Below are 22,837 nucleotides of genomic sequence, written 5' to 3' on the forward strand. Positions count from 1 at the left end.
GGGATGCTCATCACATCTGCAGATGACACCAAACTGAGATGGGTAGCAAATGCTACTGAAGGCAGAATTAGGATACAAGATGACCTTAACAGATTGGAGAACTGGAGCCCAGACTAAGAAAAAGAATTTCAGTAGGGACAAATGCGGGATTTTACATTTAGGCACGAAGAACCAGCTGCACAAATATAAGATGGTGGCCGTAGCATATGTAAAAAGGATCTAGGGGTCTTAGTAGACCACAAGCTCAACATGAGTCAACAGTGTGATGCAGCAGCAGCAGAATGAATGAATGAATGAATAGCTAATGCTATTCTAGGCTGCATCAACAGAAGTATAGTGTCCAGATCAAGGGAAGAACTAGTGCCACTCTATTCTGCTTGCTTAGACCACACCTGGAGTATAGGGTCCAGTTCTGGGCACTACAATTTAAGAAGGAATTTGACAAGCTGGAACGTGTGCAGAGGAGGGCAACCAAGATGATCAGGGTTCTGGAAACCAAGCCTTATGATGAATGGTTGAGGGAGTTGGGTATGTTTAGCCAAGAGAAGGCTGAGAGATGATAGCCATCTTCAGATAGCTAAAGGGCTTTCTCATGGAAGCTTATTTTCTCCTGCTCCTGATGGTAGGACCCAAACCAATGGTTTCCAGATACAAGAAAGGAGATTATGACTGAACATCAGGAAGAACTATCTGACAGTAACAGCTAGAATGGACTTCCTATGAAGATGGTGGACTCTTCTTCATTGAAGGTTTTAAAGCAGAAGTTAGGTGTCTATCCAATATGGATTCTTTAGTTGAGATTCATGCATTGCAGGGAGTTGGATTAGATGTACCTCAGGTTCCTTCCAGTTCTACAGTTCTATGACTCTATTATGCTGAATGTCACCTCCGTCTTTTAATACAGGACCAGTCCAGATTAAAGTTGTACCAGAACTACTGCCAGACATAAATAGTCTGTATATTTGTATAGTGATTAGTTAAACGAAACAGAAGCCATCCTGATAAGTTGTTCTATTGAAGTTTTACTTTCCTGATTTTTTCTTTCTTTTCTTTCTTTTCCCTCTTGCAGCTGTGATATCTTTCTGATTACAATTGCGGGAATGAAGCTATTGCGGTCTTCATTTTGTAATCCCATTCACCAGTTTGTTACATTAAGCTTTACTGTCATCTTCTTCCAGTTTGACTACTATGGTAACTCCGATAACTTCTTGTTGAATTTCTTCATGATGTCCATTGTGTTTAATAAGGCAAGTGAATTGTTACTTAAAACTTTGTCACAATTTTGAGTGTTTAAGAAAAAGAAACAAAAATCCATAACTAATAGCATGTGTCTAACTGTATCCTACAATAACACCTGAAAAACATAGTTAACATGTCACATTAAAGCATAGTCTAAAAGAAACAAAATGGAAGTTCCAGCTCATGCTGCTGCTGCTACACCACCAGGAAACAAACCAGGCTCTGATTGGTTGGAATATCTGAACCTGTGTTCCTTGTTTGTTATTCTCCAAACAAACCACAAACGGTAACCAAGGCTGTTTCTTGCCTTACTGATGGTTTGTTTGGAAAGAAAGAAACCATGACTTGCGCCAAACCCGGAAATGACCCCAAAAGTCACAAAAACATCACAAAAAGTAACAGGGTGAGGGAGGAGGGTTTGTAGGCTTTTTCAATGGTGTTTCAAATATACAGGATTTCACTTAAACACTTGGTGCCTTGGGAACATAACTCTCACATAATTTGGGGGTTGCCTGTACTAAAATCACAAGTACATATATTACGGGTTTATTGAAGAAATGCTACAGGCTAGGGGCCAATTAAACATATTTTTGAGAGGCAGATCTTGATTAGTCTTAGAGGCTTAGAACTTCCCAAAAAGTTTATATGAGTTTATTAGGGGCAAGTGTTTTATATATCTATATATACCCATATATCTCAAACTATTGAGAAGTTGACCATGATAGCAATATCTTGGGAAACAAGTGAATAAAATGGAAATAGCATGTGCGGAGTAGTCGTACTGAAATTGTTTCATTCAGAGGCATGCTGAGACAATGAGTGAAAAGTACAATCTCATTGAGCTGGTAATTAGAGATTTGCAGTGACTCTGTAAATGAAACACTTATAGGATTGCTGGGTTTTGAAGATTAATTATTACATTTTGCAGGTTATTATTTCATCACATGGATCTAAATCCCCAAGAATCTCTGAAATGTTGTGGGCTGGCCTTTAAAAAAATTAATTTGGGGTAATTTTATTCCTATGAAAAGTCTATCTGTCAGGTCCCTGCTCAAATGGCACCAGGCACTGTATCTGTATCTTTCCCAACCCTCTATGGTCCATTCTGCTTCAGCAAGAAAAGGAAATGACAGCTTCAATCAATGCACTGTTCAATCACCATAATGTTGACAACTATTTCTGAAAGATAGAAAGCACATTTTTGCTGCCACCACCTTTGGCTATGTAGAAATAACTCTGGAAGTGACAGCCAGGAACTTATTATTCTCTGAAGGTGTGATTTTTCCCATGTCTGAGCAGCAAGGCTTTTTCCTAAGTGTTGTAAGTCTGTATAATCATTTCAGTAGAAAAAAACAATCCGTGTGAAGCCACGGTTGAAGAAGCATATCCATTTTTCCACTAAGGGAAATGAAATAAACCCACAGTAGACAACATCTCCAGCTTTGTTATTCCAGGTTAGATGACACTTTCTTCATCTGTCCTCAGTAACGTGCTTTGCAATGGTGACGGGGGTCACAGCTGGCAAGGGAAGGGGTATCCCTTCCTCCTCATCTGTGACTGCCCCCCAAGCCCCAAATTGTCCCACTGCTGTAATTAGGCTTGAAATAAAGCTTTCTGTTGTAGCCAGTGGAAGGAAGCCTAATTACAGTGTATAGGGCATTTGCTGTGTGGGCGGGTCACAGCTGGGGAGGGGAGAGCCCCCCCAACCCCCATTGCAATTAGGCTTCTCTTGACTACAAAATAAAGCTTCTTTCAAGCCTAATTTGAGCAAGAGAAGGCAATGGGCACCTGTGGGCCCCAAGGAAGGGCCTCTGCAGACTTCTGAACACCTGCAAGCGCCACATTGGTGACCCATGTATGTAATTAATGCAGTCCAGTGAGGATGCAAATCAACCTCACTGCTCACAGGGCACTGCTTTCCACAGCCACTTTCCTCCCCCTATTAGCTCCTTGTAGCTGCTTTTGGATGTGCTACCGCATACTGGAACATCCAGTTCAGTAAATTGGTTGGGAGCCCTGCCCCCAGAACCAAAATAAAAATGGTGCATAAAGGTATTGGGAGGGCTGTACATGGATGATGCATTTTGGCTGTGATCCAGGATTAGAAATAGCTGTGTGATATGTAGGGAACTGAACCTGGTTGAAATAGGGGAGGATAATTGCCTGTTAGTTATTTACTGGCAGGCTCAGTCTTCTTATTCGGGTACAATTCCTATTCCAGGCTGTTTCAAGTTCTTGTCTAGGCCAATGAAGCATGCATGTTGTACTCTCATCAGTCTACCAGGCCAGTGGCTTGGATTGTACCATTGCCACTCAGAATGTTCACCTTTTCAATGGGGAAGATTCAGACACACAGGAAATCTAGACATCAGAGAGGACTGATTAAAGAAAGGAACAGTTGTGGGAAGTGTATGGGGTGTTAGGAGATGAATAATACCTCTGGTGGGGGGACACATCATGCTCCTTCTGGGGTACGTTTGTCCACCTTTGGTCCCCACCCTGCACTCAGCTCTCACCTGTGGCTCCTAGAAGCTGTCAGAGTGCGACAGTGGCCACACTCTGAGAAACAGCTTCAACCGGCCAGCTAAATCAGGTAGCTGATGGGTCTCAAATCCTCAGTGAAGTAGGGACTTCTCCTGCATGCTCTGGTGTAGTAGTGGGTCCAGCGGTCAAGAAGGCATTTTTTGCAAGTGTTATAGAGGAAATGAGGGGCAGATCGGGCTTACCAACCTGAGAAGATAGCCCATCTAGCAGAAGGAAAACTCTGATCCTAAACTTCTGCTGCCTTGGGGATATCTTTGGGAGAAGAAAAGGCTAGAGAGTAAGTCCTACACAAATCCGGAGTTGAGTCCCTAAGACGGTTGGATGGTGACTTGTACACTTCTTTCCAGCAACTCCTCCAGCCAAGCTGGTGCCAAATTAATTGCTCTGCTTTCCTTTGGACCACGTCAGTGAGGGCGAGAGGGTAGGTCTTGTTATCTGGGCAGCCCAGGTTTGCGGTGCACCATGCCCAGGCCTGCACTCCAGGAAAGTTACTGCAGTGTTGCTAGCACAGCAGTTTGACTTCATCCCAGATTTTCCACCCCATTTTCTCTTGAATGCCAACAGCAGATTCCCTGAGCCCACTGTTTCTTCTCTGGAAATACCCTTCATGCCGCTACTTTGCATGATTGCAGTGGTTGTTTATTAGAGAGCGGTGAACTTTAAGTTTGCCATGGGAAATTGCTGGTGTTCACATTCCCCTGCAGACAGATAACAAAAGTGGAACCAAGTTGTCCAAAAGAATTAAGCCCTACAACTCACACTTCACAAACTGCAATAATCTATCTTGCCTGGTGAGTGGTGTCTCTTGAATACACATAGAGAGTCTGATAAGTTCCACTTGGATTATTTCATCATACAACAACCCAGTGTTGTAAAGATATGTTCAGTGATAGGACAGAAATCCACTGGCCTTTTTATTCTGATAAGCAAATAATCACCTGAAATCCAAAACATTTGTTGAAAAGGTCTTTGATATCTCAGTCTGAAATGTTTTATATGTTCAGTTGAACCCTTGTCCTTTGGCAATATGTGTTCTTGGCTCCGATTAAGGTCAAAACCTGTCAAAATTTCTTATGAAAAACGTTACAAAATGAATCTGTCAACTTAATCTGCTCAGCACAAGACCACCTGCTGGGCTTCTCCTTGAGGTTGTAATGAAACTTCCTCATCTGCAAGAAAAATGGACTGTTCTTCATTTATGGAAAGCTCTTTGATACAACTGAGCCTTTTATGAATGGTATGGGGAGAAGGCCATTTTTAAAAATTGCCCCCTTTTCCCTGCAGTTCCTTGCACCACCTCCCATACTATTCTGGAAGTTCCTCCAGGCCTCTGGAGGCTGGATCAAGTGGGGGCGGGACATAGGGGGCTGCGAAGAGGAGGGAAAATGGGTGGAAATCACTTTTCCCCTTTCCTTCATGGAAGTCTCCAGAGGATTAAAGAGTTCTCCATGAATAGAAGGTTACTGCTGGATACAACTATTTACTGATAGCAGAACTGAAACAAATTAAGCGGAAGAGTTATAAAGCTTTTAAGTTCAGAGACAAGATTCACTTGAATGATATTTTGTATAGAAAAATAGGTGAAAGCATAAACAGAAGCTAAGATGTACACAAGTCATAAATGACTTTCAGTGTTAATGGAAAGTTAGATTTGTAGAAAAGAAATTGCACTTCAATGAGGAAATCTTTATCATCGGCAACATGTAAGTTCCCCCAGCTCTGCCAATTTTCTCCAAAGATGCAGAAAGATTGCTCAAAACATTCATGAGCAATGCACATTAAGGGAGATAAACACAAATTAGTTTGCAAATGGGCAAAATATTATCTCTAATTGGATGCACATAAAAGAAAAGTATTATAATTCCAATTCAACAGTGGAAGCAGTAAGATGTTTCAGAATAGGTAACCGACAGTTATGTGGTTATAACAGGGCTATGAATCTGGGGGTCTCAAATGCGGCATTAAAGCACCCCAAGCTCTGTGATTACAAAGCTCAAATACTGCAGCAGATAACAACTTTTGCAAATTGGGCAGATTCACATAATGCTTTGAATTTTTATGATTCACACACTTTGCATAGTTGCACAGTTTGCTCAAAGAGCCTAGCTGACTTGGTGATTTTGTGTGCTCTGCTCCGGATGTAGAGTTTTGTGAAAAAGCAAGGGATGGGGATAGAACGGGATTGTGCGCAAAATTACTTTCAGTGTTTGGTGACTTTTTCATTGGTTAGTCTGGGTGGACAGGCACAGTGAAGCAGCCGTCAGTATTCAGCCAAACTTCCAGATTTATCAGACCATTTTGAAAAAGGAAAAAAAAAACCTATTAAAAAATAAGTCAAGGGAATGTGTAACTGTGGGAGTGGGGTTTATGGTAGAACTGCATCTTCATTTACTCTGAGTGAAGGGTCACATTCCCTTTTTTGGGGAGTGTCTTTGCAAACTAGGGGATGCAGGTGGCGCTGTGGGTTGAACCACAGAGCCTAGGGCTTGCCGATCAGAAGGTCGGTGGTTAGAATCCCCATGATGGGGTGAGCTCCTATTGTCTGGTCCTTGCTCCTGCCAACCTAGCAGTTCGAAAGCACGTCAAAGTGCAAGTAGATAAATAGGTACCGCTCCAGCGGGAAGGTAAATGGCATTTTCATGCACTGCTCTGGTTTGCCAGAAGCGGCTTAGTCATGCTGGCCACATGACCCGGTAGCTGTACACCGGCTCCCTCAGCCAATAAAGCGAGATGAGCACCGCAACCCCAGAGTTGGTCACGACTGGACCTAATGGTCAGGGGTCCCTTTACCTTTACCTTTTGCAAACTAGAGGAGGTCAGGGATACCATACACACGGCAGCCACTCATACACCACAACCTAGTCTATTGACTACAATATAATGTTTCTTTTAATCTGAATTTTGGAGAGGGGCCAGGGAAGGCCTCTGTAGGCACATATATGCCCACAAGTGCTATGTTGGGGACCCTTGATCTTGGCAGTCAAAGCAGGAACCACCATAAATGAAAGTAATCTTCAAAAATGGCTGTGTGAATCACCCCACTGAAAAAGACAATCGACTGGAAGTGTTTCTCCCTTTGGCTCTGTAAGATGTACTTCATCTGGAACCATGCCCTGATGTCATAACTCACAGAATTATAATGTCTGGTTACGGAGCAAGTTGCCCTGCATGTTACAGAGGGGCAGAGGAAAAGATGCAACCTGGAGCTGCTCCCTTAGGCAGTAGCTCCTTTACCTGTTGTGACCTCACCTTCCTCCCTAAGAGCAGGGGAGTTTGGAACACAAAGAAGTCTCTCACACATTTAGCCATTCTATTTATATATCTTCGTTTTATTTTAGGAAAGTTCTCTTCTTCTTCTTCTTCTTCTTCTTCTTCTTCTTCTTCTTCTTCTTCTTCTTCCCCTTCCCACGTTTGTGATGGGGAACAACATCTTGGCTAGAAAGCTCATTTTTTTACAGAGAAAAATCTGGTGGGTTTATCTGGTAGATGTGTTCTGTGCGCCATATGGCTACCCTGACCACTCACGTTCCCAATGCCTGAAAGATCACCTACAGACCCTCTTGAGTGCTGAGATCAGCAGAGGGGGCCCTCTTGGTAGTTCCTCCACCCTCATGGGCTTGGAGGGCAGGTGGCAGCCCTGGGGAGGGCATTCTCAGTGCTGGCCCCAAAGATGTGAAACTCCCAGCAGAGGTGCTGAAGATGTCCCACTTTACATTGGCTTTTGACATCAGAGGTGTATGTTTTCAGGACCCAACTTTTTATGATTGCAAGTTGTTTTAAATTGTTTTTAATATTGTGTTTAATGCTGTAACCGGCTCTCAGACCTTGGGGTGAAGGGCAGGTAATTAATAATAATATTGATTGATTGATTGATTGATTGAGTAAATATTGTGTTAAAATAAAAATTCCACTTCACTTTCTATATGAACTGAATACCAACAATCCAAGAGGTAGTATAATTGTAATATAGGTACGTGGACATTGCATGTTATATAGGATATATATGGTAAAATGCTTTCTTTCTTTCTTTCTTTCTTTCTTTCTTTCTTTCTTTCAAAAGTGCTTTTCACATACGCTGTCATAACTTTTCTGACTCTTTTGCTTTCAGCTGTGGGACCTCCTGCAAAAGTTGCAGTTCATTCTGACCTATATTGCTCCTTGGCAGATTGCTTGGGGCTCTTCGTTCCATGTATTTGCTCAGCTCTTTGCAATACCTCATATCCTTTTTAGTGTACCTGCTATTTTGTTCTGCATTCAGAGGGTTAAGGAAAGCAGGGTGTTCTTGGGCAATTTATATTAAGAAAAGTATTATTTTTTTATGTTAAAGTTTTGAAAAAAAAAGTATAGATATTCCCAGAGGGAGAAAATGCAATATTAAAAAAGATCCTTTGAACAATACTTTGAAAAGTGGGATATAAATTATTAAACGGATAAAAATAAGAAAAAGCAATGAGTTGAGAAATGTATTTCATTATTGCTTGTGACATTATTACTTCTTCGGTGAGGTGTGTAACTTAAAGTCTGCTTTGCTTCAGAAGCCACTCTAGTATGTAGGTAAGAATGGCTAAAATGTATTGTTGGCTCTCGGACAGATAAGGAAATTGGACAGTGACTCTTAGACTTTCCCAGACTCTCTGGGAATCTCTGCTAATCTCATCACTCTGATACGACATCAGAAATGGAAGCCCTACTGGTGGCACTGCCTCTATGTCATTAATTGGGAATAAAGAAAGTGACTGAACTACAGAGATCAGATTAGCAATAATAATTGTTGTTGTTATTACTATGAATGTTACATTTTTATAGTGAAGTCGTGAAAGTCTGTTCGCAGGATTATTGCTGGGATCCTTCTGGTCTTAAAGATGTAGGCCCAGGCATAGGCAAACTCGGCCCTCCAGATGTTTTGGGACTACAAATCCCATCATCCCTAGCTAACAGGACCAGTGGTCAGGGATGATGGGAATTGTAGTCTCAAAACATCTGGAGGGCCGAGTTTGCCTATGCCTGGTGTAGGCCTTCTTTTTCCCAAGGTCCTCCATTTGCTTATTGGCATGAGAGCTCTTACGTTTTTTCTCCCTGTTTATTATAGAGGGATATATGCATGGATTGAGTGCCTCCATTGCCTTTGAGTGTGCATAGATATTTTTGTAATGCTTTTGATTTTGAAGTAGTCTTTAGGAGGCTTCCTCGACCCCTCTTCTTTGGTTTCTCTACCTTTCTTGCTCCTTGCACGTACTCCACAGCGATGACTTTCTGTCCTTCCAAGCCAGTATGAATCACGAGTCCACAATATTATGGCAGCTGAACTTTGTTGACACTTCCTTCATCCCCATATCCTCTCCATTGGGTTTGAGAGGCTCTGAGGGCAACTCATCTCACATAATCACTAATAGGCACAGACATCATTATATAGCATCCTCTCAATAAATTTAAGGAGTTCCAGATATATACTTGATAAGTATTTACTGAAACAGCAGATAACATCAAACGTTTGATTAATTAGGCCTTAGGAGAAAAGCTGAAATGTGATTATTACTTCAATTACCAAGAAAACATGTCTCTCCCATATCAGTCTCTGCAGGCACTGTATGTAACCTTCCAACAGTTTGGCTTCACCCCCAAAGGCACACTCCTGAGACAGATGGATGAAAAAAATAAATCATTAGCATATTAGTTATTTATGACAGTAGAAGTTGCTCATATATGACAGATTAAGAAGAAATGTTAGACACATTTCAATACAGGACCCTGAATTAATTCAAGTGACAAACAGCCTAATCTATTATTCATTTATTTTTTATTTATTGCATTTATATTCCATCTTTTAATCCAAAGATTTCAAGGTTCTTCCTTTCCTCATTTAATTCCCACAACTGTTTGAGGTAGGTTAGGCTGAGAGGTTAGGCACAAGGGAGCTTCATGGCCAAGGGAGTATTTGAACCCGGGTCTCTCAGGACCTCGCCAACACTGCACCACACTGACTCTGTAGCCAAAGTAAAAAAGAAAAGAAAAACACTTCAAAGTACTGTTGATTTCAATGAGGCAGTTATGCATATATTTAGAGCTCTATCATTGAACTCAGTCAGACCTAAAAGGGCTTAGCTTCAGCTAAAACGTTCTTCCAATTGGCATTCGAAGCCCAGGGACACTGAAAGTTTGGATAAATGTCAGTAATCTTGTCCATAACATAACATTCACTGGGGACAAATGATAGACACACAACTAAGTCAGGTAAGTTTGAATGATGGTGACTCTCATCTTTTCCGTGAGACTTCCTTGCTTCTGCCTCTTTGTGGAGAAAGTTAGTAAGATAAATAGGTCAGAAAGTGCCCGAAGGACAACATAAAAGGCAGCGACCTCATCTGTGTTACCTTAACTTGAAATTTTCAGATTCGGCAATGCTCTTCTTTCAGACTCTGGCCACTGCAATCTTTTCTACACCGCTGAGTCCATTTCTCGGGAGTGTCATTTTTCTCACATCATACGCGAGACCAGTGAAGTTCTGGGAAAGGAATTACAAGTAAGGCAAAGTGTTATACATCTGTTTACTTTATTGTTAAATGTTTTTGGAGCTTTCGAAAGCTTTCCTTCTATGCCTAACAGTTCCCACAGCTTTTCTGTGGACCTTGAAGACTGCTCTGCTTATTTTGCTACTGTTCCCGGGTATGTTGCACCAGTGGCTGTTTGGTAGAATGTTAGTCATTTTGGAAAATAAATGCATTTAAACAATCATCAGAGTGGAGTTGTCACAACCCATTTACTGGGCATAGAGGGCAAAAAACCCCAAAAAAACTACGGGAGTAAACTGCCTCAAATGTCAACAGCTATTGATTCAGCAGCCGCAGTTAGAAACTAAATCATTTCGGCCTTTGGGCAGCAGAAGTCAAAATGGATTAATGCAATTTATGTTAGCCAGTTAATGTTCTGTCAGATAAGTGGTGCTGGGTGGGCAGCAAAGCTCTCACCTTTAAGGCTGAGTCTGTTGGAGCCAAACTACACATTACATGCAGTCATGTGTAAGGAAACCCTGACAGTTTACTTCTTTGCTGAAAAGCAATGTCAGCATCAGGGGGGTGGGGTAGGGGGGTGATTTTCCAGTCATTTTCTCACTTTTTTTGGGGGGGCAGTAGGGCGAGCAGGTTGCAGCAGTTCTCCCCCCCCCCACTGCTGTTCTCCCCAGCCCCAGGGTTCCAAGTACATATTTGCAACACCTCTTTCTGAAGCCCAGCCAAGGTGGTGGGGAGCCATAGAACTGAAGTCAGATAGGCAGGGTACAAATAACAAAATTATTATTAAGCAGCAAGGAGGAAATGGGAATGGGATGGCACCCAGGGCTGGATTTAGGTTTGATGAGGCCCTAAGCTACTAAAGGTAATAGGGCCCTTTATATGTCCAGCTGTCCTTTGTCAACAACAATTTGCCACTGTTTTTTGTCTTGAATATATGCTATATGGTAATTTATCGACCTAATAGGTATCTAAAGCCATTTGCACATAACAAAATATGCATTTTATCAAAGTAATTGTTGAAAAGTCCATGCAGAATGTAGGTACCCTATATATAGAAATGAGCAAACCAGGGATATTTTAGGGAGCAGATTAGCAGGCTACATAGGAGCCTACACAACACAAAACACTGTTGATGTATGTAGGTTTTATTTTATTTGTTTTTTATCTTATATTGTGGAAATGTACATCCAGGTTTTTTTCCCTTTAATTTTTTTTTGGGGGGGGGGCCCAAGAGAGTAGTTTTTCTTTTTCTAATAAGAAAAACAGCTTCAGAATTTTGTTACACACACATTTGGGCAACATGCAACTTGCAACCACTCTGCTGCGTATATTCCAAGTGCATTTCACATGCCACAAAGCCATCAACATAAACTCAGTTCTATGCCCCTAATATGTGCTGGTAGCCTTTCTAATGGTATTATAGCTGGAAAGCATAGTAGAATAGTTGTGGCCCACTTGCTAGGCATGCCATGTCACTATAGGTACACTGGCAAACGCCACTGTGCGCCTTCAGAAAAATCCTAGCAATAGGATCAAAGTGGCAATAAACAGAAGCGCTTTTATTTTTCTTGCTTTTCATTCATTCTTCCTTCCTTCCTTCCTTCCTTCCTTCCTTCCTTCCTTCCTTCCTTCCTTCCCCATGAAAGGTATACTATAAAAATGCTTGCTACACATATGCATGCCATATGGAAACATCTTGTGTGAAATGAATGCAAGTTGTGCAAGAGGAGGGCTGTCGTTTTCTGCAAACTCCTGCAGGGTTGCAGGGTTTAGTTGATTGATTGGCCAGATTTATTAATTTTGAATAAACCTTTTATGTTATTTTTAATTTACGTACCTATATAATCCCCAGTGGTGGGTGCCATCTAAGTAGAGGCATTTGTACGGGTCTTTCATACTCTGACATATTCACTCATCACCTTAATCCAAAGAGAATTCTTTCATTTTCAGAATCCACGTGCAGATTTATGCAAGTTCAATAAATTAATTAATCCATCAAAACTTATTCAATTAATTAAGATATATTTAATTGGATGGCAGCCCTCATGTCAAGGGATTTATTCAAGAGACATTCCTGATGGCTTGCATTCTGTGCCTGCAATGATTTCAGTGGATCACATGTACACGCACGTGTAGACATAATGTCAATCACAGCCTACAAGAACAAGTCATTCATTTTGAATTGCTTCCTGCTCCAGCGTAAAGAATCATTGCCCCACATATTCATTCCTGGCAGCTTGAGACAGAAAGAAAGAATCAAGATTCTAGTTACATAACCAGGATAAGTCAGGTCAGATCTCCAGAGCCTTCTCTCTCCTCCTCTCTTCCCAGTGAGCTGCAAGCGCTGTGATATCCCCAAACTCTGAAGATACCAGCAGGGTCTGTTTTTCTCTACCTCCTATTCCTCAAATGTCCACCTAATAAGAACAATAACAAGTGTTTGGTTTTTGTGGTTTTAGGGAACAGAAGCAACTTTACATGTGTGACTATGAATGGGTAGGGGAAAGGCTAAAGTGAGTTGTACAAGTTGTGTATTTACTTGAGACAATTCTTGATTTTTTTCAGGAAAGAGTTTCAGAATCTATTGTTCAGTGCCAATAATTTTTAACACAACAGGGAGCAACTGTTCAACCCTAGAGAGTGAGATCGCATCTTAGGCAAGGGTTAGGTTCTGGGTAGAGTGCATGCACACAAAATCGTGTATAGGCCAGAACCTCAGACTCCCTGGGATTGCCGCCCTCCAGTCCAGCCAGGGCCCTAGAAAACTGCCTCTCTCTTTCCCCTTTGGTAGCTCTAAAAGCTCACTGCAGGGCACTGCTTCTCTCCCACCTTCCAAAAACAGGTCAGGAGGTCTCCACTCCACTCGGATATTCCTTGAGAGCCTTTCTCCCTGGTTCCCCACTTGAGAGGTCTGTCCCCCAGAGGCTGCAGTCAAAAGCATAAAACTGCATCTGTGTTAAGCAAGATGCATGTAAGATGTGATCGCACTGTATACAAAGAACAGATGCATCTTCTGAGTACCAACTTTTTCATTGCCACAACAGCACCACTCACATACAAGTGGGAAGGATCAACACGATTGTCGAAATCCAAAGCTTTGCAGAGATATAACAATTATTTAGGGGGGAAACTTAAGGGGGCAACACCCCCCCAAAAAAAACCCCAACCCAATGAGGACTGAGATGGAAGAGCCTCCATGCTTGCTTTACGGTAAAAATAAAAGCACAGAGAGATGTGGTGAGGGACCCCTCATATCAAATCCACTTTAAGCCTGAAGGAAGAATCACTTCCCAGTCTGATACTCCACAGGGTATCTAGCAATAAATGTGATACTTTGCCATGCTAGGTTGGTGAATTATGAACTTTAAAACATTATCTATAACCTTTCAGGATTAATGATAATCTTTATTCAGCAACATCATAGAATGATAAAGTTGGGAAGATAGTGATCTCATCTACCTGCTTTCTTCAAAACACAGAATCAATCTCTGTCCTCCCAATGCATGCAGATAGAGCAGGCATAGGCAAACTCCAGCCCTCCAGATGTTTGGGACTACAATTCCTATCATCCCTAGCTAACAGGACCAGTGGTCAGGGATGATGGGAATTGTAGTCCCAAACATCTGGAGGGCCGGAGTTTGCCTATGCCTGAGATAGAGCATAGTGTGCCAGATCAGATGAAGAAGACTGGAATCTTCCGTCTCAGAAAATACCTGAAAAGAAATGGTTTCTGATGATTCCAAAAAGTGAGCCAAGCCAAGCCACACTTTGCAAGCAAATGCAACATTTTAGGAGTAGACATGGAACCACAAATCTGCCATCTTAGACCACCTGTTTGTGTCCAAGTGCCCATAACTCTCACTGAATTTGCTTGGAGATAGAATCATTTGTTTTCCTTGCACAACACCTGCATTTTAAATTTAGGCTTATTTTCTAAATGTTGCAGTCCTTGCAAAATGAACCAACAGCAAATACATTCTGCCCAAGAAATACACCCAGTGTTGGTCCCTTGTTGGTGATGAAATCATCCCCGAGTGGGAAAATGTTGTGATCTGTCATTAATTTCTCAGCACAGTCCCTTGACTGATCTAACTGGATTCTTGCTTTCTTCCTTCTCGTGCATTTAACATGAGCCTCACTCCCCTGCCCTCAGTTTGTTCTTGGCTTCTATTTTCATCTAGCTATTCCTTTTGTTTCCTTAATTTATTTTTATCCACATGCTGTTAAAGAATTTTCTCTTCTACATCTGCTTTGATGTCAGCTTTTTACATTTCCTATTAAATTGTTCTTTGTTATTTAATCATTTCCAGACTTGTTTAGCCACTTTTCTTTGCCACAATATGCTGCTCTACAGCACATGTAAAAATGGCCACGATCCAGCTTGCTGTGTGAGGGACAGGATATGGAGGCCATATATGTGAAGCAGCCATATTCTGCAAGCTACTAGAGAAGAGATCGTGGCGATGAGTGAGGCTTGTCTATTCCTCATCTTTTCTGTCACTTTCAGTTCCTGCTCAGCACTGCCAATCACAAGCTCAGCCAAAGCCCTCCGCTTCTTTCCATGTGACACAGAAGAACACGGTGCCCATTCTTAGAATGGACTCTTGCTCTTGGAATAAGTCTCCTGATCAGTAGATGACCCCATGTGGCAAATGTAATGCTCATGGGGCAAGACACAATTTAATTTGAACAAGAGGACACTGCTGAATGAACTGGTGTAGATGATCCGTGAGTCTTCTCCTGGGGTGAGGGGTGTGGGGTTTTTTTGTGGGAGCAGGAGATGGAGACAAAGCTGTTTGTCCTACATAGAAAGTTAAAGGGAATTACATTTCTATCCTGTTGGAGACTGTGCAAGTGAATGAGCCTTTAATGTTTGGGCAGATGTTGGATCATTTATCAGTATTGATGAAGTATAGATGGGGGCAGAGTTGGCAAATTAATTTGTTGCAGGGTCTGATTCTTCTGTTCTCACTCTCTCTCATAGGTTTGTTTGTTTGCTGTTGTCATTGCTAGTACTTACCTGTTTTATTTACGGGTCTGCCTGTAAATAAGTCCATGCCTCATGCCCGAAACTTGTAAGGAATGACATATCATTGTCCAGGATAGGCTGTAGATCCTTGATGATATGTTGGAGTGGAGTTGCAGGAGACAGCCAGTAGCGTGGTCCCTCCCCCTTTGTTTTATGTTTCTGCCCCATGGTAGATTATTCCTAGGTTCCATCCTGACCTTATTGAGCTGTTTTGTCACTTTATTGGGTGAGTACTATGTTTAATAAAGACACGGGTGGCGCTGTGGGTTAAACCACTGAGCCTAGGGCTTGCCGATCAGAAGGTTGGCGGTTCAAATCCCCATGATGGGGTGAGCTCCCGTTGCTCGGTCCCTGCTCCTGCCAACCTAGCAGTTCGAAAGCACGTCAGAGTGCAAGTAGATAAATAGGTACCGCTCCGGCAGGTAGGTAAATGGCATTTCTGTGCGCTGCTCTTGTTTTGCCAGAAGCAGCCTGTCTGCGGACAAACGCTAGCTCCTTTGGCCTATAGAGCGAGATAAGCGCCGCAACTCCAGAGTCGTCCACGACTGGACCTAACGGTCAGGGGTACCTTTACCTTTACCTATATTTTAATAAAAGCCCAATGTCCGTCTTCAGTCCAGTGAGCTGGAACAAATGTATTGTATTGGGGGGCTTTCACAGGCAACACTGTTATAGGATCGTGCTTAATCCAGTAAGTGCTGGCTGGTGTTGTAACTAGGCAGTGTTTTCCTCACAAATTGAAACTGGGAGCAGAGGAGATGTTGGCTTTTCAAGGCAGTGAGACCCTCCACCCTTAGTGAACGTGGACTCAGGGTATGGGGCACCATAGTAAGAAATGTTTCACAGTCATGGCCGTTTTGTTAGATTTCACATACTTCTGTCTTCTTCCCGTTGATGGCTACATCTTGGCTCAGATTCCTCTTTAGTTAAACTAGTTAAACTTGAGTAGGGGGAGGTTGAGCAGAAAATTTTGGGGGAGGGGAGGGGGAAGCAAACTTGCTACGGAGATAGTATCTTCAGCAGGACAATGTGACAAGGGTAACATATAGACTAGGGCTCAGTCCTGGGGATTAATTCACATGAGGAGTAATTATCTCTTTACACACATTCATGTTTTCTGCCTGTATTGCCAGAGTGAAGTGGGAAGCTGCCACACAGAGGTAGCTCTCACACCACCTATTGGCCTTATATGAAGAGACTTTCATTATGAGCAATGGGAAGCTCTATGGCTGTTCCCCATTTACCTAGCACAGAGTGTTAATTTGCCTGTTGGTACCATTGAAGATCAAGCCAACTTAAACAGGTTAGGGTTGCTGATCTTCACTGAGATACTGTGACTTTTGCCTGCTATAAGCACTGTCATCATGTTTTATTTACAAAGCTCCTTAGATGACTAAGTACCACACTATTAAAAAATTAAAAGATAAATCCACGCCCACAGGCTCACAGTCTAAAACCGACTGGTAGGGAGTGACTGCGGAAAAGAGGCAAGAGAAAGCAGGGGTCTTCTGTAAACATACATCACACATCGAAAGGAAACAAAGTCTCATTGTGGTACCTACTGAATTGTTCCATCTGTCTTGCCTCTTAGTAAGTGGCCACTATATAAACCAAACTCTGAACACTTCTTTGTTCCCTTAAAAAACAGCATCAGCCTTGAATCCAAGAGTCCTACGTTAGCATGTGTTCCTTCCCCAGTATGGAGGCTGCTCTTTCCCCCTTATTTTTACAGCTGCTCAAATTATTACATCCTATAGGTAGGAGGAGTGAAAAGGAAATGGCAGTAAATCTCATTTAATGTGTGGACACTTGAAAGCTGACCTTTCCCCGGCTTGCAAAGAAACCCCAAACAGAACAGTCGCACTAGAATGATGCCTTTTATTGTTTTGTCTCTTCTAAAAGTAACAGATTCAGCAGTGCAATAAGGTGATTTCTTTCTTTCTTACGGGTTTGCTGAACCCCACGGAACAGTAGGCTGCTGCCCAAGCTCTGCATCGTGAGTGTGATGCCTCTCAGCTGTGGAGCTGCCACCAGGAATCTTGCACTCTTCCTTTTCAAGCCTCTTTCTTGCTTCTCTCCTTCCTTCCTGTTTCTATTCTGTCCTTTCAAAAAGCATCTGTCAGTTTCTATTTTGGGGAATGGCACAGCTTGTGTTTGCTCTGGGGGTCTCCAGTGAATTGCTGCATAGTGTAACTAAATCAGTTAAGTGTCTCTAAAGAGGTTAGGATGGAGCTGCCAGTTTTCTGAGCGTCGCGGTCCCAGCTTTCTCGCTATATTGAGGAGAAAACTGTAACAGGCCTCCAGCTGTTCAGGCATGCCCCAAACATTCTCCCAGTAATTATGATCTCGAAAACAGACACTCAGAATGGTATGCACTCTTAGGCAAAAGCGGACGTGAACCCTTTTACTTCTCCTTTTTCCACAAAGTTGACATTTGTTTTGTTCCGTTTTCCTGCTTTCCTCCCTGTGTTAGCAAAGTGGAGCAAAATTGCTGTGGCCAAGGTGGGTCGCTCCTTGGGGCCAGTTCAGAGTACCTCTTTCCTGAATTGTCTTTCGGCTCTGTCTTCCTGAATTGCATGGATGCATGGTACATCGGCCAGATGCACGCATTCAACATAGGAAGCTGCCTTAAACTGAGTCAGGCCAATGGACCATTTTGCTCAGCATTGTCTACTCTATCTGGCAGCAGTGGCTGTCCAGGGTTTCTGGCAGGAGAACTTCCCGGCCTTACCTGGTGATTCCAGGGATCGCACCTGGGCCTTCCAAGCCCCATGCTTGACTCTTGTATACTCAGCACTGAAACCACATGGGGAGCCAGGTATCTGTACTGTCTGTACCATCTAGCCATGGAAATATGAAAACCTTTGCCATGCTTCTTCGTGGTTAACATCTTACCATGTGACGGCCAAAAGAAGTGTCATGCTACTACCACAATGACTCAGAAATCCAGGAAAGTAGAGGGCAATGGCAATCCTCACTGAGCAGCTACAACAGGGAAACCTTTTTCAGTTCAAGGGTCTGAAAGGGTATGCCAGATGTCAGGGAACTGACATCAGAGGAAAGGGAGGTGGTAGGGCTCCCAGAGGCTGGGAGGGAGTCAGCAGCTAAAGCAGGGACCAGCAGGGGGAGCGAGGGGTCTCTGGAGGAGGATCTCAGGAATGCTGAGAGAGACTCAGCAGCCAAGGCAGGAACTAGCAGGGGAGGGGTGAGAGACACGTCCAGCGAAAACAGCGGGGAGGTGTCAGAAGCAACCATAGGGAGACCCATGCTTCGCCGGAAGCTGCCACGTCGTGAGTCCAGGAGACGCGTTTCCGTTAAGGAGCTTCTTTGCTGGAAGCGCTTCCGCAGGCAGCCACTGTCAGACTCTACTAGTGACTAGAGCAGACATGTCTGAGGAGCTCTGTCACACACAGAGGTTTGTGGAGCCGCACAAACTCTGAGGGAGCACAATTTTAAGCACAAGCAGCTAATCATCCCATTACAGCAGTCTGACAGTCTCTGTACGCTGCCTGTGCAGGAGAAAGCATCATGAGCAACCCAGCCGGAACCGGAGGGGCAGGGGTTGGAGCTGGTCCAAGCTTGGAAGAAAGGTATCAAGCTTTGGAGGTCCAACTTGCGCTGCAGACGGCGAGGCTCGAGGAGAGAAGGGCTCAGGATGCAGACAAGAAGGGGAGAACCACTCAGTTCCCCAGAAAGGTACCAGGATTGGTGCAGAAGTTTGGGGGGGACCCCAAGGATTACCATGCCTTTAGGACAGAGATGCAATATGCCCTTAACGTGCAGTTTGATGAGTTCCCTGATGAGGAATCGCGAGTTGCTTTCGTAATTGGGCATCTTGAGAAGGGGGCGCGAGACTGGGTTCGACCCCTGATGGCAACGCACAATGATATCCTAAAGGACACTATGAAGTTCTTTCGTGCAATGGATATCATGTTTTCCAGCGATATTGAGGAAGGGGTGGTGCGCAGACAGCTAATGGCTTGCAAGCAGGGAAGCCGATCTGTCCGTGAGTACTGGACTGAATTTACCATGCTGATTCACAGATTGGGGTGGGATTTATCGGCGGCACCCATTCAGATGCTATTTGAAGAAGGGCTTTCTTCGGCTGTGAAAGATGAGCTGTCCCGGAGCCCCAGGGCGGTGTCTATGGATCAGCTGACCAAATCTGCGCTGACCATTGGAGCGCGCCAGGAGGCAAGAGCCTTGGAGAGGCGGGAAGGGAGAGGGGAACGTTGGAAGGAGTTCCGCATTCCAGACATTCCTGAGCCAGCTTTCCCGCCGGCAGAGCTGATGGAAGTCGGAACAGCCCGCGCACGCGCAGTTTCAAAGCCCAGTGAGGGGGCTAAGAAGGAGGGAAAAGGGGCCCGGAAATGCTATCTCTGCCAACAGCCAGGCCACTTTGCCAGAGTCTGCCCCCAGAGGAAGGAATGGCAAGGGATGGTGGGAGCTGTTGAGGGGGGAGAGCAGGGAGAAACGGAGCAGGTAAAAGCCAACGCCTGGTTGCCACAGTCAGGGCACTGCAGCCAGGCCAAAGAGCAGTGAAAGTGCCCGTGCCAGAAGCTCCTCGACCTGCTCTAGTGATTGAAGTGTCGCTAGAGCTGCAAAATGGACACCCCCTAAAATTAAAGGCGCTGTTGGACTCAGGCAGCTCCTGCAACTTTATGAGCAAGGAGTTTGCTGCTGAACACCAGATACAGACGATCCCTTTAAGCAACCCCCTGCAGGTGACCACGATCGATGGCAGGGAACTGTTGGGAGGAGGAGTCAGCTTGCAGACCGTCCCAATGATAATGAGGGTGGCAAGGCACACAGAACTGATAGCGTTTAATGTGGCCACCTTGGGAGGCGCTCCCATTATTTTGGGAATGAGCTGGCTAGCCCTACATGATCCGCTGGTGGGCTGGCATCAAAGAGTGGTTTCCTTCGGTTCAGCACATTGCTTAGAACACTGCAGGGGGGAAAAGGGTTCAGCAGGGGCCCAAGCCACCCTAGCAGGGACTGAAATAATGGAGAAGGTGAAGGTGCCACCACAGTATGCAGATCTCAGCGACGTGTTCAGCGAGAAGGAAGCTGACCAACTACCCCCGCATAGGCCCTTTGATTGCCAGATCAATTTACTCCCTGGAGCACAGCTTCCTGTAGGCAAGTTGTATGCCATGTCAGACAGGGAGATGCAGGAGTTGCGAGAGTTCATTGACAAGAACCTGAAGAGAGGCTTCATCAGAGAGTCCAAGGCAGCGGGGGGTAGCCCAGTGTTTTTTGTGGATAAAAAGCACACGGACAAGCCGAGACTTGTATGTGATTTCAGGCGGTTAAATGCAGTGACAGAGCCGGCGGCTTTTCCTATGCCCAGGATTGATGATATTTTGACCAGGGTGCGGAAGGGAAAGATTTTTACAAAGCTGGACCTAAGGGGGGCGTACAACCTGATACGTATAAGGAAAGGGGATGAATGGAAAACCACCATGTTCACCCCTTTGGGGGCATTTGAATATCTCGTGATGCTTTTTGGATTACAAACAGGCTCCGCGTGTTTTCAATCGTTCATGAACCACGTACTGGGGCCTTTGCTCTACAAGAATTGCGTGGCCTTCCTAGATGATGTGTTGGTGTATTCGGAGAATGAGGAGCAACATGTGAGAGACGTCAGAGAAGTGTTGAGCAGGCTGCAAGCCAACAGGCTGTGGGTGAAACTGGAGAAGTGTCAGTTTCATACCAAGGAGGTGGAATTCCTGGGGTACCGCCTGTCAGACAAGGGGTTGGCCATGGACCCCGGCAAGGTTCAAGCAGTGCTGGAATGGAAAACACCCAAAACCAAGAAGGATGTGCAGAGGTTCCTAGGGTTTGGAAACTTTTATCGTAAGTTCATCCGAAACTTCGCCCACCTGACGGCGCCCATCACGGACTGTCTCAGCAGTAAAAAGAAGTTTGTTTGGACGGCGGAGGCGGAGCGAGCGTTTGAGGAACTGAAAAGGGCCTTCGCCTCTGAAGAACAACTTCTGCATGTGGATTTACAAAAAAAGCTGAGGGTCGAAACAGACGCATCTGACAGAGCCATAGGGGCGGTGCTTCTTCTGCAGCCGGGGAAGGAGGAGTCAGAGTGGCGACCGTGTGCCTTCTTTTCGCGAAAGCTGAACAAATCCGAGAGGAACTACACGGTGTACGACCGGGAACTTCTTGCTATTCATGAGGCTTTCCGGAGGTGGAGGCACCTGCTAATTGGTGCACAACATAAGGTGCAAGTTTGCACGGACCATAAGAATCTAGAGTATTGGAGAACTGCGCGAGTGCTCAACCAACGGCAGTTGAGATGGGCCCAGGAGTTCTCCAAATTTAACTTTGAGATTTGTTACGTGCCAGGCCCAGAGAACGTTAGGGCGGACGCTCTCTCACGCAAACCTGAATATTTGGAGGGGGAGGGAGCACCCGAAGAGACCCATGTCATTCCAGAGGACCGCTGGGTGTGTGGGGCGGCATTGGTGGGGCAAAGGGAACTGGTAGAGGGAACGGTGCAGGATGAATACGCCCAGGACAAACTCAGGGGTCTCAGGAGGGAGGGAGACAAACCCGGGGGTTTTGAGGAGAGAAACGGGGCGTTGTACTACAAGGGAGCGTTGTATATACCTGAAGGGGAATTGAGGGAAAAGGTACTCAAGCAACTGCACGATAGCCCCACAGCAGGGCATTTTGGGCAACACAAAACCATGTGGCTGGTTACCAGGGAATTCTGGTGGCCCAAGGTCAGGGAAGATGTGCGGGAGTATGTGAGAGGGTGTGACCAATGCCAACGAGCCAAGGGGGAGAGGCGGGCACCGGCAGGTTTATTAGAACCACTACCAACGCCTGAAAGACCATGGGAAGCAGTGGCAATAGATTTCATGACTGATCTGCCAAGGTCCAGAGGGAAAACAGCCATCATGGTTGTGGTAGACCTGTTAACCAAGATGGCCCACTTTATAGCCTGCTCACATGCGGTCACAGCAGAAGAAACCGCTAAATTGTTTGTAGAAAATGTGTTTAGGTTGCATGGCGCCCCCTTGAGGGTGGTTTCAGACCGAGGGAAACAATTTACTTCCAGTTCTGGAGGAAGCTCATGAGCTTACTGCATGTAGAGGTTAATTTCTCAACTGCCCGTCATCCAGAAACCAACAGGCGGGCGGAAAGAGCTAATGGTGTCCTCCAGCAATATTTGAGGTGTTATGTGAATGACAGAGAGAATGATTGGGTGGAGAAGCTGGCGTTGGCAGAATTTGCCTACAACAATGCAGAGAACGTGTCCACGGGGATGAGCCCCTTTTTGGCTAATCACGGGTGCCATCCCCGAGCCTTCCCAGGGGGGGAAGGGGAGAACTGGAGCGTTCCAGCTGCAGAACAGTTCGTTGAAGAAATGGAAGCGATCCATCGCCAGCTCCAACTTAACTTAAACAGGGCTAAGGAGGAATATAAGAGGCAGGCAGACAAAAACAGAAGGGAAGGTGAAAGCATTAGGGTGGGGGACCAGGTGTGGCTGTCCACC

The 22,837-nt window shown here is 44.6% G+C and overlaps 1 protein-coding gene across 2 annotated transcripts in view; it reads left to right on the forward strand.

Annotated features, from left to right (window-relative positions):
• Window positions 1-22,837, forward strand: part of PCNX2 (pecanex 2) — a 116,857-nt gene that overhangs the window by 60,614 nt on the left and 33,406 nt on the right. For both annotated transcript variants that reach the window (XM_082214952.1, XM_082214951.1), the window contains exons 21-23: window positions 1,070-1,247; window positions 7,892-8,000; window positions 10,174-10,303. In XM_082214952.1, coding sequence (XP_082071078.1) covers window positions 1,070-1,247; window positions 7,892-8,000; window positions 10,174-10,303 — 417 coding nt within the window. The remainder of the gene's footprint in view (window positions 1-1,069; window positions 1,248-7,891; window positions 8,001-10,173; window positions 10,304-22,837) is intronic.

The sequence above is a fragment of the Podarcis vaucheri genome, assembly GCF_965113315.1.
Source record: "Podarcis vaucheri genome assembly, chromosome: 3".
Lineage (NCBI taxonomy): Eukaryota > Metazoa > Chordata > Lepidosauria > Squamata > Lacertidae > Podarcis > Podarcis vaucheri.